At 41.5% G+C, this 13,396-nt stretch overlaps 5 protein-coding genes across 5 annotated transcripts; 2 read left to right on the plus strand and 3 right to left on the minus strand.

The window, feature by feature from the left end:
- Nucleotides 1-46: 46 nt before the first annotated feature.
- CANTADRAFT_21192 (uncharacterized protein) lies at nucleotides 47-1,129 on the minus strand (the record flags this gene model as incomplete). The annotated part of the gene is made up of 1 exon (XM_020206669.1): nucleotides 47-1,129. One exon carries the CDS (start codon nucleotides 1,127-1,129, stop codon nucleotides 47-49), a length of 1,083 nt encoding a protein of 360 aa, XP_020065041.1.
- Nucleotides 1,130-1,227: 98 nt separating this feature from the next.
- Nucleotides 1,228-4,292, plus strand: SGD1 (Sgd1p). Its single transcript, XM_020207511.1, has one exon. It carries the CDS (start codon nucleotides 1,257-1,259, stop codon nucleotides 4,170-4,172), a length of 2,916 nt encoding a protein of 971 aa, XP_020065042.1. The 5' UTR covers nucleotides 1,228-1,256; the 3' UTR covers nucleotides 4,173-4,292.
- CANTADRAFT_25713 (uncharacterized protein) lies at nucleotides 4,223-6,202 on the minus strand. The gene has a single exon (XM_020207512.1). The coding sequence runs from the start codon at nucleotides 6,187-6,189 to the stop codon at nucleotides 4,447-4,449; it is 1,743 nt and encodes a 580-aa protein (XP_020065043.1). The 5' UTR covers nucleotides 6,190-6,202; the 3' UTR covers nucleotides 4,223-4,446.
- Nucleotides 6,203-6,467: 265 nt separating this feature from the next.
- Nucleotides 6,468-10,172, minus strand: SMC1 (cohesin subunit; the record flags this gene model as incomplete). Its single annotated transcript, XM_020211580.1, has 1 exon — nucleotides 6,468-10,172. The coding sequence occupies one exon, from the start codon at nucleotides 10,170-10,172 to the stop codon at nucleotides 6,468-6,470; it is 3,705 nt and encodes a 1,234-aa protein (XP_020065044.1).
- Nucleotides 10,173-11,020: 848 nt separating this feature from the next.
- Nucleotides 11,021-13,329, plus strand: CANTADRAFT_25715 (uncharacterized protein). The gene has a single exon (XM_020207513.1). The coding sequence runs from the start codon at nucleotides 11,044-11,046 to the stop codon at nucleotides 13,186-13,188; it is 2,145 nt and encodes a 714-aa protein (XP_020065045.1). The 5' UTR covers nucleotides 11,021-11,043; the 3' UTR covers nucleotides 13,189-13,329.
- The last annotated feature ends 67 nt before the right edge of the window (nucleotides 13,330-13,396 follow it).

The following is a 13,396-nucleotide window of genomic DNA, read 5'->3' on the forward strand; positions in this document are numbered from 1 at the left end:
CGCTCCCGGCCCTAATTCCGGTTAGGGTTCGCTCACGTGACCCATATCAGTCGATATGGGATGCTGGTGGCACAGCGTCCTTGATGAAGTCCGAGGTTCTCAACGCCCGTACTGGCATCTTCTCGCCGCTCTCAAGCTTCCCGCTGGAGTAGTTGTAGTTCTCGCGAATATACTCCCTCACTGGAAGGATGGCGGCCTCCCGACACATTTCTCTGAGATCGGATCCACTGAACCCCAGGGTATGGGCCACGATGTAGTCCATGTCGAAGTCGTAGTCATCCACCTTGGTCTCCTTTAAAATCTTGGAGAGAATGGATGCTCTTTGTCTTGCATCTGGCTTGCGCACAGCAATAGACTTAGGCAAACGACGGAGGAACGCCTCGTCGATGTCGTTCTTTCTGTTAGTAGCTCCCATGACCACAATACGTCCATTGGCCTTGAGACCATCCCAGAGAGTCATGAATTCGGCCTTCAACATGGCACTGACTTCGTGGTCATTGGACGATCTGTCCCTCAAAAACGAGTCAATCTCGTCAATAAATATAATGCATGGCTGCAACTTGTTGGCCAACGAAAAGATAGCATCTGTAATCTTGTTGGACTCGCCGTACCACTTGTCCATGATGGTGGACATTCGGATCAGCAAAAAGAACGCTCCACTCTCCTTTGCGATTGCCTTGGCCAACATGGTCTTACCACACCCTGGAGGGCCGTGGAACAAAACTCCCTTGGGCGACTGTATCAAGCTCAGATGTGCCGCAAAGAGCTCCGGTTCCGTCAACGGAAGAATCACCGTTTCGCGCAACTCGTCGATGATGTCTTGGAGCCCACCCACGTCCTCAAACAGAACCGAGATTTCTTCGGGTGTCACCAACGAGTTCAAGAGCAGCCTTTCATACTGGTTCAAGGAGAGGTCCTTGAGGTGTGGGTTGCTAGCTTGGAGCTTTTTCAAGATGGTTTTGCCCTTTTTGTCCGAGTCTTTGTTCTTGACTCCCAGATCAACGTAGTCGTTGAGAATGCTGTTTAGCAAGTAGTACACGGAAAGTCCAGCCCCTGCAAGCACAACAATATCCCCAAGGAGCTTGAGGTCAATCTTGAACTTGCCCAAGTCCAATTTGAAGCGGTTCATGGTGTAAGGATAGGTTGATAGATTGCCTCTGATTTTGGTTCAGGTGCTCTTTTCGGACGGGTCGTGCGGATCTCCGAGGTATAAGATGCGATGGTCTTCTCAAGTGCAATCCACCACCACCAAGCCGATGCCTAGAGACAAGACCAGAAACGCCGAGGAAGAACGAGAAATCAGGTTGCCTGGCCTGCTTTTGGACAAAATTAAGCAGAAGGAGGACAGCGGAGAGTACGACGAGGACTCCTCCAGATTCACCCAGTTCGAGAACAAGAAGAGAAAGGGCCAGCCAGTCTCGAGAAAGGAGAAGAGACAGCAGGAGAGACAGCTCAAAAAGCAAAAGAGAATATCCAGCAAGACTTCGAGGAAACACGATGAGACTGCCAGCAACAAGACCCACAAGCAAACACCAGCCAAGAAAGAGGTCAAGAGTATCTTGAAGAAACCCACCCAGCCTGAAGAAGACCCCATGGCTGCGTTGGCGGCGTTGAAGGCCAAAAAAGCCAAAAAGTCCCAAGATGAAGATCCAATGGCCGCATTAGCAGCCTTAAAGGCCAAGAAGGCATCCAAATCAAACGAAGATGACCCCATGGCTGCATTGGCAGCCTTGAAGGCTAAGAAATTGGCTAAGGATGATCCTTTGGCTGCTTTGGCCGCCTTGAAAGCTAATAAGAAAAAGAATAAAGTCGAGGAATTCAGAGTGGTCAAAGAAGATGACTTGGATGATGAAGATTTCGACGAAGAGGATTTTGGAGAGGAAGATGATGATCTTGACGAAGACCTTGAAGGTTTTGAAGATCTTGATGAAGAGGGCGATGAAGATGAAGAAAATGAGGACCAAGACGGCTCTGATTTTGACGGGTTTGAGCTGGAAGAAGACATCTCTGAACTCGAAGTCGAGGAGGATCCGTTAGCAAAATTGAAAGCAATAAAGGAGGCCAAAAAAGCCGGCGAAGCCAAGAAGGAAAAGGAATCCAAAAAATCCAAAAAAGATACTAACGCATCAGAAGCCACTGTCTTGACATCCCAAGACCGTGCTCTTTTCGAAAAAGATGATGAAGATATCGAATATTATGCCAAAAAGTTGGGTATTAAAAACGGTAAAAAGGGAAAGCTTTCTAAGCAAGACGATGATGATGATATTGGAGGATTGCTCGATGGGCTTGACTTGGACTTTGGTGATGGCTTTGAAGAAGGTGATGAAGATGAAGACGAAAGCGAGGAGTACAGTGACGTCAGTGGAGAAGACTCTGACTCCGAAGAGAGTAAACCCAAGAAAGAAAATCCATTCGTTGCACCCACCCAATCTGATGATTCCGAAGGCTCAGAGGATGAAGATTCTCAAAAAGAATCAAAATACATCCCTCCAGCATTACGTCGTAAAATGGCATTGGAGAATGATACCTCCGAGGAAATACTCAACTTACGGAAGGCAATCAAGGGTCCATTGAATAGATTGTCAGAGGCCAACATCAACACCATTACCAATGAAATTAATGGTTTGTACTTGACTTACGCGAGACACTCAGTGAACGAGCAATTGACTAATTTGATATTGGACAGCATTATCCAACAAGGGAGATTATTGGACACTTTTGTCTACTTGCATGCAACCTTGGTGGCAGCCATTTATAGATTACAAGGAGTTGAATTTGGTGCTTATTTTATACAGACTTTACTTGAGAAATTTGAGAGCTGGTACAAGGACTCTACTAAAACCAAAGAAGCATCTAATTTGATTTCGTTGTTATCTTCTGTCTATTTATTCTCGATAGTTGGCTCGAAGTTGTTGTATGATATCATCAAGTTGCTCATTTCCGACTTGAATGAAATTAACGCAGAACTTTTGTTGAGATTAATCAGAAGTGCTGGTAATCAAATGAGATCTGACGACCCAAGCTCCCTTAAGGAGATCGTGCTATTGACCAACCAAGTCGCCACCACCTTGACAAAAGACAAATTGAATCCAAGAACCCAATATTTGATTGAAACCATCACTTCCTTGAAAAACAACAAGCTCAAGGTTAATAACGAAGCCAACCACCAATTATCAATTCGTCTTAAAAAGTTCTTGGGGTCTATCAACAACAACAAGTTCAATGATCCCATTCAAGTGAGTCTTGATGATATTCACAATATAGAAACTAGAGGTAAGTGGTGGTTAGTCGGTTCTGCCTGGAAAGGAGTCGAAAAAGAAGAACCTACGGTAAATGTTGAAGCTGTCAATGACATCTTGGACAATGCTGAGCCTAACTGGATGGAGTTGGCTAGATCTCAAAGAATGAACACTAATATCAGAAGAGCTATCTTCATCTCCATCATGTCCGCGAACGATTATATTGATGCTGTGACCAAACTTGACAAGCTCAACTTGAAAAGATCACAAGAAAGAGAAATTCCAAGAGTTTTAATCCATTGCACTGGCGTGGAACCAGCTTGGAACCCATACTATGGTATTTTGGCAAACAAATTATGTGAAAACCATTCTAATAGGAAGACTTTCCAGTTCATGATGTGGGATATCATCAAGGAGTTTGAAGGTTCTACTGGGGATGATTCTGAAGGGGAAGAGGATGACTTCTTGGGTTTTGATAATGAAGATGATGAGACTAAACTTAAAAGAATCCTTAACTTAGGAAGATTTTTTGGCTTCTTATTGTCCGAGGGTGCTTTGCCATTGCACATTTTGCGAACTGTGAATTTTGTCACTGCAAGCAGTAACACTGTCTTGTTCTTGGAAGTTTTATTCTTCTCATTCTTGGATCAAATTGGTAAAAAATCTCAACTCAATTCTGTTGGTGCTGGGTTGGGTAAGAAACTGATGAAGATGTCTGAACTAAGATTCGACGACAAGTTACTTATTGAAAGGACCTTAAAAGCTCAAGAACAACCCACGTTATTGAGAGGTATTGAATTCTTTTTGACAGACAAGGTAGCAAAGAGTGACTTGATTACTGGGAGAAAACAGAGGAAGAGAATTGAATGGGGTGTCGAAGCATGGAGCGTGATCATTGAGGAGTTCCTCAGAGGAAAAGAAGATTATGATTAATTAAATTGTGGTCTTATTGGACATGACTAACGAAATTATGGTCTATTAGCTTTGCTATTCAAGGATATGAATACGGTTCTATTTATAGTTATATACAAGATTAAGTTATAGAAATAGACACATATAATAATTTCTAATGCAGATGATATAATGATGTATGATTTCCTCTAGAATTGATCAAGAATAATGCATAATGGAATCATATTTGAGGCAACAATGGACTGGTACGGTGTAATATTTTCTTGGTTCATTCTTCATCAAGTGCTCGACCAAATTAGCCAATTCTCTCGATTACTGCAACGGTCTCGACATGTTTTGTTTGTGGAAAGAAATCAAACCCAACCAAATCTCTTACTTTGTATTCGTTATTAGTACCCTGTAACTCAAAAAAGTCACCCAAGTCTCTTGCCTGGGTGAAAGCATTGCAACTGACGTAAATGATCAATTTTGGTTTAAATTCCAATAATTGTTTCATGAATGAAATATTCGATCCTTTCCGAGATGGATCCATGATCACAATACTTTCATCACCCGTAATTCCTGATCTCAAGAATTCATCGTTTTTGAAGAGAGACTCTGAGTTGCCCTCAATAAATTGAATTTGCTCTGGTACTTTCAAGCCATTCAATTTTGCGTTATGGGTAGCATACTTGATAGAAAGTTCTGCCAATTCTATGCCGAATATTTTGCCCTCCTTGGCTATATCTTTGGACAATGAAATTCCAAAAAAACCAGATCCACAGTAGGTATCGATTAGATACTTGTAACTGTAGTCTCCAATATGGTACCTCATGTAGTCTAGCACGAGTGGGAGAATATGATTATTGTTCTGAAAGAATCCAGATGGCTCGAATTGGAAAACAAAATCCTCAACCTTCTCTGTGATGACCTTGTTCTTCGACTCAGAGATACACGTCCTAGAGTGGTTGCCAGTATTATTGTCAATTACGAGACTCTCCCTCAAGAAGAGTGTTTGCTGTCTGCCCTGTTTATGAGCTGGGATATTTTCAAGGCTGTTTTGGATTTCCAGTCTCTTCTTCAGCAACTGTTCATTGATAATTGGAGTTGCAATTTCGCAATGGTCGATATCCACCATGCCTTTAGTGGGGTTGATGTGTTGCATTCCAATCTTGATGTCTGTGATAGTGGGTTCATCCAAGTCAATGACATCGTCGTGGTTTCTTCTGACTCTTGGATACTTGAAATGAGGGGTGATCTTGTTTCTGTACGAGTATTCCATGGGAGAACCGTAGACAGAACCAATACTCTGATTCAACAATTCTGGATAGAAGAACTTGTAGGCCTTCTTGATTACCGACTCCTTGAATTTCAACTGGTCATCGTAGGTCATCATTTGGAGCTGGCACCCATTGCATTCGTCAAACTTGTTGCAAACAATTAAGTCGTTGTTCCGTACGCTTTTCTTGGAGAAAATCACCTCTTGAAGGACCCCTTCGGCATAGTATCTTGTGTGTAATGCAAGCTTGACATTCACTTTGTCTCCAACCACGGTCTTGGGGACCTGGACCACTGTGAATTTGTTGAATATATGCTCTTCTGATTCGGTGAATGGGGTAATGTACATAGATTTGGGGATGATACCTATTCCATTTCCTTCAAAGGTTTGATACACGATTTCCAAGTTTGGGATGATGATTTCTGGCCTTTTCTTGGAGAACAAGAATGTGTCTATGATTTCCGATGGATTTGAAACTTGGTTGATGTCAATATTGAGGGAATTTTTGGCGTTGAACACCTCTATGGCTTCCTGAACTTCGAGGAAATTCAAGTTTTCTTTGCTGGTATTGTCGCTAGTGTCTCGTTTTGTCTTCTTCTTCACTTTTTTTAAGTCTCTTAGCACTTTCTGGTTGGATCTGGCCCTTGGCTGTTCCTGCGATGAGATCACTGACAAGTTATCGGTAAGCGATTTTCTTCTAGTCACATAGATGAGATTTGACAGACTGGACCCAAGCCGCCTCACAGCCGTGCGGACAAGGTTCCTTGTGGCAGCCTTCATGGTCGGAGAGAGCATTAGTCTCGGAGTACTATGATTTGAAAAATTTTGTGCGATGTGAATCATCTGTGGGGAAATACGAGATTGTGGAGCCAGAGTAGACCTTTGGAAGCTCGCCAAGCACCTACACCAGATACTTCAAGTCTGATCAAGATGAATCAAACCATTTGAAATATCTAAGGCCTTCCACTAGTCGATCTGGTACACTGCATTTGGCCCTCTTGAGTAATCTACATACTACGGATCCATTAGTACATCTCTATCCATTCATTAATTTCATATTAAATAGCATTTATAGGCACATCCTCCACTGGATATTCCCTCAAGTCCAAGGTTAAAGTCCTCGAACTGTTTTCCCTTTGCTCCCTATAAATACCGACTAAGGCATCAGACTTTTCAAATAGCGAATTCTTCAAACTGATAACAATAAATTGGAAATCAGGACCTGCGTGCTTCCTGATGTAATTTGCAATCTTGCCAACATTGGAGTTGTCCAATGCAGCATCTACTTCATCCAACACAAAAAAGGGCGATGGTTGGTACGAGTGAATAGCAAATAACAAGGCTAAGGCTGCCATGGTTTTCTCTCCTCCAGATAACAATTCCATATCTCTGAATCTCTTCATTGGAGGCATAGCATGGTATTTAATTCCCGAGTTGTAAGGAGAATCTTCATCTTCAAGAATCAAATAAGCAGAACCACCCAAAGGTGAAGCATTTGATTTGGTAAGCTCCTTGTAAATGGAGTCAATCTTACCAGAAATATGCTCAAAGGCCTCCATGAATAATTCGTGACGTTTGTTCCTAATATCTTGGAATTTAGCACCAACCTTGCGCTCTTGCTGTCTTGCCAAAGTGTGATCTCTATCAAACTCCTTAAGCTTCATTTCAGCTTCTCTTAATCTCTCAATAGCTTTGGAATTGGGTGTAAGTCTTTCCAACTGGTCAATGGTGTTTTGAAGCTTTACATCCAATTCTGCCTCCAATTTACTAGTGAATGATTCCTTATACCTTTCATCCAAGTCACTAGCATAATCAATTTCTATATCATAGATTCCTTTCACAAGATTATCCGAGTTCTCGCCTATAGGTATGGAGTCCAACAATCCATCCTTCAAGGGAATATTCACATTCTGAATTTTACAATTCTTCAAAATATTCACTCTCTCAGTATCAATCTTCAATGTTTGTTCTTCAATCGAAGTCATGGCCTTTCCTAAAGTTGAAATATCATTTTCGGTTTCCAGTACTTCAGACTCGACCAATTTTGATGATTTTAATTTGGACTTCAACAATTTGGCTTGATCCACCTCTTCGAGCTTCAGTACATCTAGTTCGGCTTCTAACTTGTCCAAATTTTCTTCAAGATCTTGTTTCAGAGCTATGAGTGACAGTAATTCTTCCTCAAATGAAGCAACCTGACTCTCCAATTTAATCTTACGATCCTTCGTTTCCTCGGCCCTTTCATTTTCAAAGCTGAGTTTATTAGACAACGTAGAGATTTCCTTGACAAACTGAGCACGCTCTTTTGCTCTAACTCGCAAGGTTGAACCATGAAGATTCTCGTAGTCCTCAATTCCATTGCTAAACCCGTAGCTAGAACAGAAACCTGAATAGACATCATTCTGTAAGCCCCTAATTTGAATATTGATTTTCTCGATTTCTTTATCGAGCTTACTCAATGACTTCTTCTTCTCGTTGATTGATTCTTTGTAGCTCTTGCCAAGGTCCTGTTGGAAGCTAATCTCTCTCAGTCTATCTTCAATAACTCTTTCAACGCTCAGTTTTTGATTTCTGATAATAGGTAACTTATCATCCAATGCACTGATTTCTTCTGCGATGATATTTATTTCTAAATCCTTTGGTCTGCGTTCTTGCAAACTAGCCAATTTTGACACCAATTCTTCTCGTAATTCATTCAAACTATTCCACTCATTCTTATCCCAATTCAAAGAGATAGGTGATCTGTGGGTCTGTTGTCCACCGGTCATCAATCCGGATTTATGAATGACTGATCCTTCTAAAGTGACTAATTTATTGTTAAGTTTATAGTTCAGATCCCACTTTAACTTTCTTGCTAAATCGATGTTATCAACCACCAAGGTGTCCCCAACCACATAGTGTATAGCTTGCTCCAAGGACTTATCGTCATATTCTAGGATATCAATACCTGGTTGAACAGCATCATGGATAGATCTGAGGTAATTCAAGTTGGCTTGATCAGCAACAACTGAATCCAAGGGAATAAATGTCGCAATACCAGATCTTCTCTCTTTTAAAAGCTCGATACACTTATAAGCGACAGAAGTAGTTTCAACTATAATTGCATCGAAGTTTCTTCCCAAAATAGTCAGCAATGCCGTCTCGTACTTTTGCTTGGATGGACGAACAAGGTCATAAACTAAACCCTTGATAGCATCTTTGGGAAAGAATCGCTTCAACATCGAGACATTCTCTCTAAGCTTCTTCTGCTTATTGGACTCTCTCTGTTGGGAAGATAGTTCTTCAAGTCTTAGCAAAATATCACGTAATTGCGAATTAAGCTGAAGCTCCTCGTAATTGAACTGTTCCTTAACCTTAATCAATTCATTCCGAGAGTCAATTTTCTCTTGCTTCAAAGTTAAGATATCATTTATCTCGTTTGTATAGTCTGAAAGCTTTGACTTAAGCTCAGACGAGATAATTCTTTCAAGTTCAGATACTCTACTTAAGGAATTTGTAGCTTGGTTTTCAAGACTGGTAATATTAGCCTTAATTGAGTCCTTATCGTTCTCCAAAAGGGCTAATTCCTCTTCGAGTTGAGACCCTCCGCTTGTTAAAAATTGTGCCCTAAGCTTTTCGTATTCCTTTTGACCTTGACTAGTAACCGATGAGGAAATAGATGAGGCAATCTTATCTTGAAATTCGTCAAACATCTTTTGGGCTTCTCTCAATTGCTTTTCGATAGATGAAATCTGATTTTTCTGTTTCTTGTAATCGGTGATAAGATCATTAATCTTGGTCTTCAAGTTACTTATCTTGGAGGTTAGAGATCTCTTGTTGGCTTCAATTGGAATAAGCTCTCTTTTAGTTGAATCTATTTGGCCGGAAATTTCCACTATCTTAGTTGAATATTGCTTTGATTCTAGCACAAGTTTGGAGTACTCTGCCATCAGTGCCTTGTATGCGGATTCTTGAGTCGATAACTGTCTCTGAAGCAATTTCAATTCCTTTCCCTTGTGCTTCAAGTCTTGTATCAATTGAAAATGTTTCTTTTCGTTATGAAATAGTTTATAAAGGTTTATACTCTTGATTATTTGTGCCTTTTGTGTTAACTTATCCTCGAACTCAATTTGTTCGGCCATTTGTTCCTTATACTGCTTGGATTCCGAGTTCAATGTTCTTCTCCTCGAAAACACAGAGTTGGAAAATTCATGAGCCTTCTCGTGCTCTTCCTTCAAATTCTCGTACTCCTTGGCATACTCGTTGGAGCCACTGATAGTCTCAATCAACTTGGTCAAGTCTTTGGGTGACTGAGACGCTATCTGCTCCACATCACCCTGGAAAACAAGGAAGTTTCTGGCCTTGATCAAAATGTTTTCGGCCTTCAAAACCATCGAATAATTGAGTGAAGTGACTGACAGATCGTTAATACGATATTCACTGTTTCCACTGGCAGTTATCGATCTCTTTAACTTGAGGACATCGCCATTATCCTTCTCATAAATAGCCATCACATGAGCTCTTGTCGGATCCTGATCGATATCCACAGAGGTGTTAGCCTCGCTAGCAGACTTTCTACCTCTGTAGATCAAATCTTTGACGTTGTGTGATCTCAAATGTGTAGACTGGACTCCTAACACGAAGGAAATGGCATCCATCATATTGGACTTTCCGGCACCATTAGGTCCAATTATGGAGGTGAAGAAAGATGAACCAAACCCAATGGTGGTGGTGCCACGGTAGGACTTGAAGTTGTGGAGCTCGAGGCCAATAAGTCTACCCATGATGAGATGGAGTGGTGATGGAGACGCGTTTGTATCTAGCTGAATCGCGTATAGACGTGGGTGATCATGTGATTCGAGGTCACGCTTAAGGGTTTTGCACCCACGGAAGGAACTACTAGCAAACTGTTCCTATATGTAGTATTGATGAGCAGTGGAAGTACTTAACGAATGAGTAATTAGAGGAAGATATTTCATTTAATTGTAAGGATTAAAGTACGGAAGGAGGGAGGGAGGAATCAAGACTTCTCAAAAGCGGAAACCTCACACTGTATACTGATTATTTAGTGGGAGGAATGATCCCTTGTATGAATTTTTGAATTTCAGATTCAGTAGGTATAAGGATATTGGAGATTTTCGCTAAGACAATGGCATTTAGCCTCGCTGCTGTGCTTATTTGGCTGTGCTGTTTGCTCTTTCTACCCTCTAGTATTTGCCGTATGTTGCTCTTTAATCACCCCGCATAGTATTCTTGCCTATACTTGTATAAAACATATCCTAGAGGCGAGCCAAAATTCCTATCATGACTCAAAGTAAATTATTGGAAGGATTTAACATAAAGCTTACTATTAATGTATTTGTATTTGCAATTTTGAATCAAGTTAGTTGGACAAAATTTACTCCACAGTTGATTACTGGGTTTCATGCGAACTGTACTTTTCCTGCAACAAGGTTGGGCTCATCAGCATAGTGATGAAATATTCGACTCATTTCAGGTGCTGTTAAGCGATACAGTCGATCTTGTGGCAAATTTTTGGATTTTAAGAACCACTAATATCTCGGACTTATCCTCAATCAGCTCCTGCAGATAAACTAACCCCCGGGTTACGGAATTGAATCCTCAAAACTACTTCCAGCACTAAATTACCCAATAATGGTGTATTCGGAGAAACAACCCCTCCTCGACAGTCCTATTGCGGACTCCGAGACTTCTACGATCGGATGTCCTAATTTCTCGAGTCTTTTGAGCAAACCATTCCAATTCCTTCCTCTGTTAACTCGAACTCATCTTACTGATAACGAAAGCGACGACGATTACGATGACGACGATATTCCAGAGATGCCTGCTTCCTCCTTACCTCCTGTTCTTCCGCAGTCTGAGCTTTCCCCAGCGGAAAAGCTCCACAGGTTGCGTCAGCACATGAGAGCCCATAAAGTTGGTGTCTACATCATTCCTTCAGAGGACGAACATCAATCTGAATACACAACTGTTGCCGATAGGCGTAGAGAGTACATCTCTGGGTTCACTGGTAGTGCAGGCATTGCAGTGGTCACGTTAGACGATGGCGAGAACTTAACTGGAGAGGCTGCCCTTGCCACAGACGGGAGATACTTTTTGCAAGCAGAGAAAGAACTCGATTCGGACCTCTGGTATTTGATTAAACTGGGACAGCCAGGGTACCCTAACGTGAAAAACTACGCCATTGAGAGAGCAGTTAACAACAAGTTTAGTAATGTTCTTGCGGTGGATCCCAAATTGATTAGTTTGAGTATGGCTGAGTTCTTTGAGAGGGCACAAAGTACCAAATCCAAAGGCAGCTACGAGTTCAAATCCATTTCGGAGGTCAATTTGGTGGATGGGGTCTGGGGGGCTGACAAGCCAAAGAGGTCCTTGGAACCTGTATACCACCTACCATTAAAGTATTCAGGTGTCCATACCAATGACAAATTGGAGCAAATTAGAACTATCTTGAAGAACGACTACAATGGTACCCATTTGGTGGTTACTGCACTAGATGAAATAGCTTGGTTGTTCAACTTGAGATCAGACGCAGATATCCCATTCAACCCGGTCTTTTTCGCATACGCAATCGTCACCTTGGAGCTGGTGACCCTATTCATCAAAAGTTCCAAAATAGACAATGGGTCAGAGGAGCTTCATTCGTACTTGAAGTCGATTCGAGGTCTTCAAATTAGAGAGTATGAGGAATTCTATACTGAGTTAAAACTGTTGAAACTGACCGTCTATGAAAGCAATACTCGGATTGTCTTGCCAAGTAGAGCCTCAACTACTTTTGCAGTCTTCAACAGCATTCCTCAGTCCGCAGCCAAGAGAACACTTGTTTTTGAGTCGATCATAGCAGATCTTAAACTTACAAAGAATCCGACTGAGCTTCTCAACGCAAAAATTGCGCAGTACAAGGACTCTTTGGCTTTTATCCTATTCTTCTCGTGGTTGGAGCATACTTTGATCGTAAAAAAGAGAAAAATCACTGAATACGAAGCTGCTTGCAAGATTTACTCAATCCGAGAAAAGCTCCCTAATTTCAAAGGGCTTTCCTACGAGACCATTTCCTCCACAGGTGCAAATGCCTCGGTGATCCACTATGCTCCTCAGAAAGACTCTAGTTCAATTATTGACCCTTCAAAGCTCTTCTTGATTGACTCAGGGTCTCACTACTTAGAAGGTACAACGGATATTACCAGAACTTGCTTGTTTGACACCAGAAAAGTCACTCCTAGAATTAAGAAGTTGTTCACTTTGGTGTTGAAGGGCCATTTGGCTGTTTCTCTGGCCAAATTCAGCCCAGGTTTTGGCGACGCGGGGGCTATACTTGACTCGTTTGCTAGACAGCCATTGTGGAATCAAGGGCTTGATTTCAACCACGGTACTGGGCATGGTGTTGGTAGTTTTGGGTTGGTTCATGAGGCACCGTTATACATCAACAGCGGGGATGGGAAACATGACTACTTCCATAAAGGAGCAATTCTTACTATCGAACCAGGGTATTATGAGGATGGCTCTTTTGGAATCAGGATCGAAAGTGAGCTTGAAATCATTGAGCATGACGACCGATTTGGGAAAGCCAGAAACGGGTCTAACTATTATGGATTTAATTACTTAACCAAGGTTCCATTTTCTAGAAGTTTGATTGACACTAAGTACTTATCAGCAGTTGAAGTGAACTGGATCAATGAGTATCACAAGAGCATCAGAGAAGAATTTGGGGAGAAAATCTTGGAGTTAGGTGATAAGCGGGCCTATAAGTGGTTATTGAAAGAGACCACCCGTTTGTAGGTTTCGATGTTACAGTACTAGATAGTTTTTATAGATGGATTTGATCACTTACTGTTTGTCGTTTTTTGTTTGAAGTCTTGGCTGGGCCTTGCATACATAACCTCTTTTAATCCACTTGAATACACAAATAAATTAGCACAATTTTGATCGAAATCATCTACAGTTTACAAGATAATATTAAAATCTGAATGTTGATATAATTGTCTAT

This window comes from Suhomyces tanzawaensis (genome assembly GCF_001661415.1).
Source record: "Suhomyces tanzawaensis NRRL Y-17324 unplaced genomic scaffold CANTAscaffold_3, whole genome shotgun sequence".
NCBI classification, from domain to species: domain Eukaryota; kingdom Fungi; phylum Ascomycota; class Pichiomycetes; order Serinales; family Debaryomycetaceae; genus Suhomyces; species Suhomyces tanzawaensis.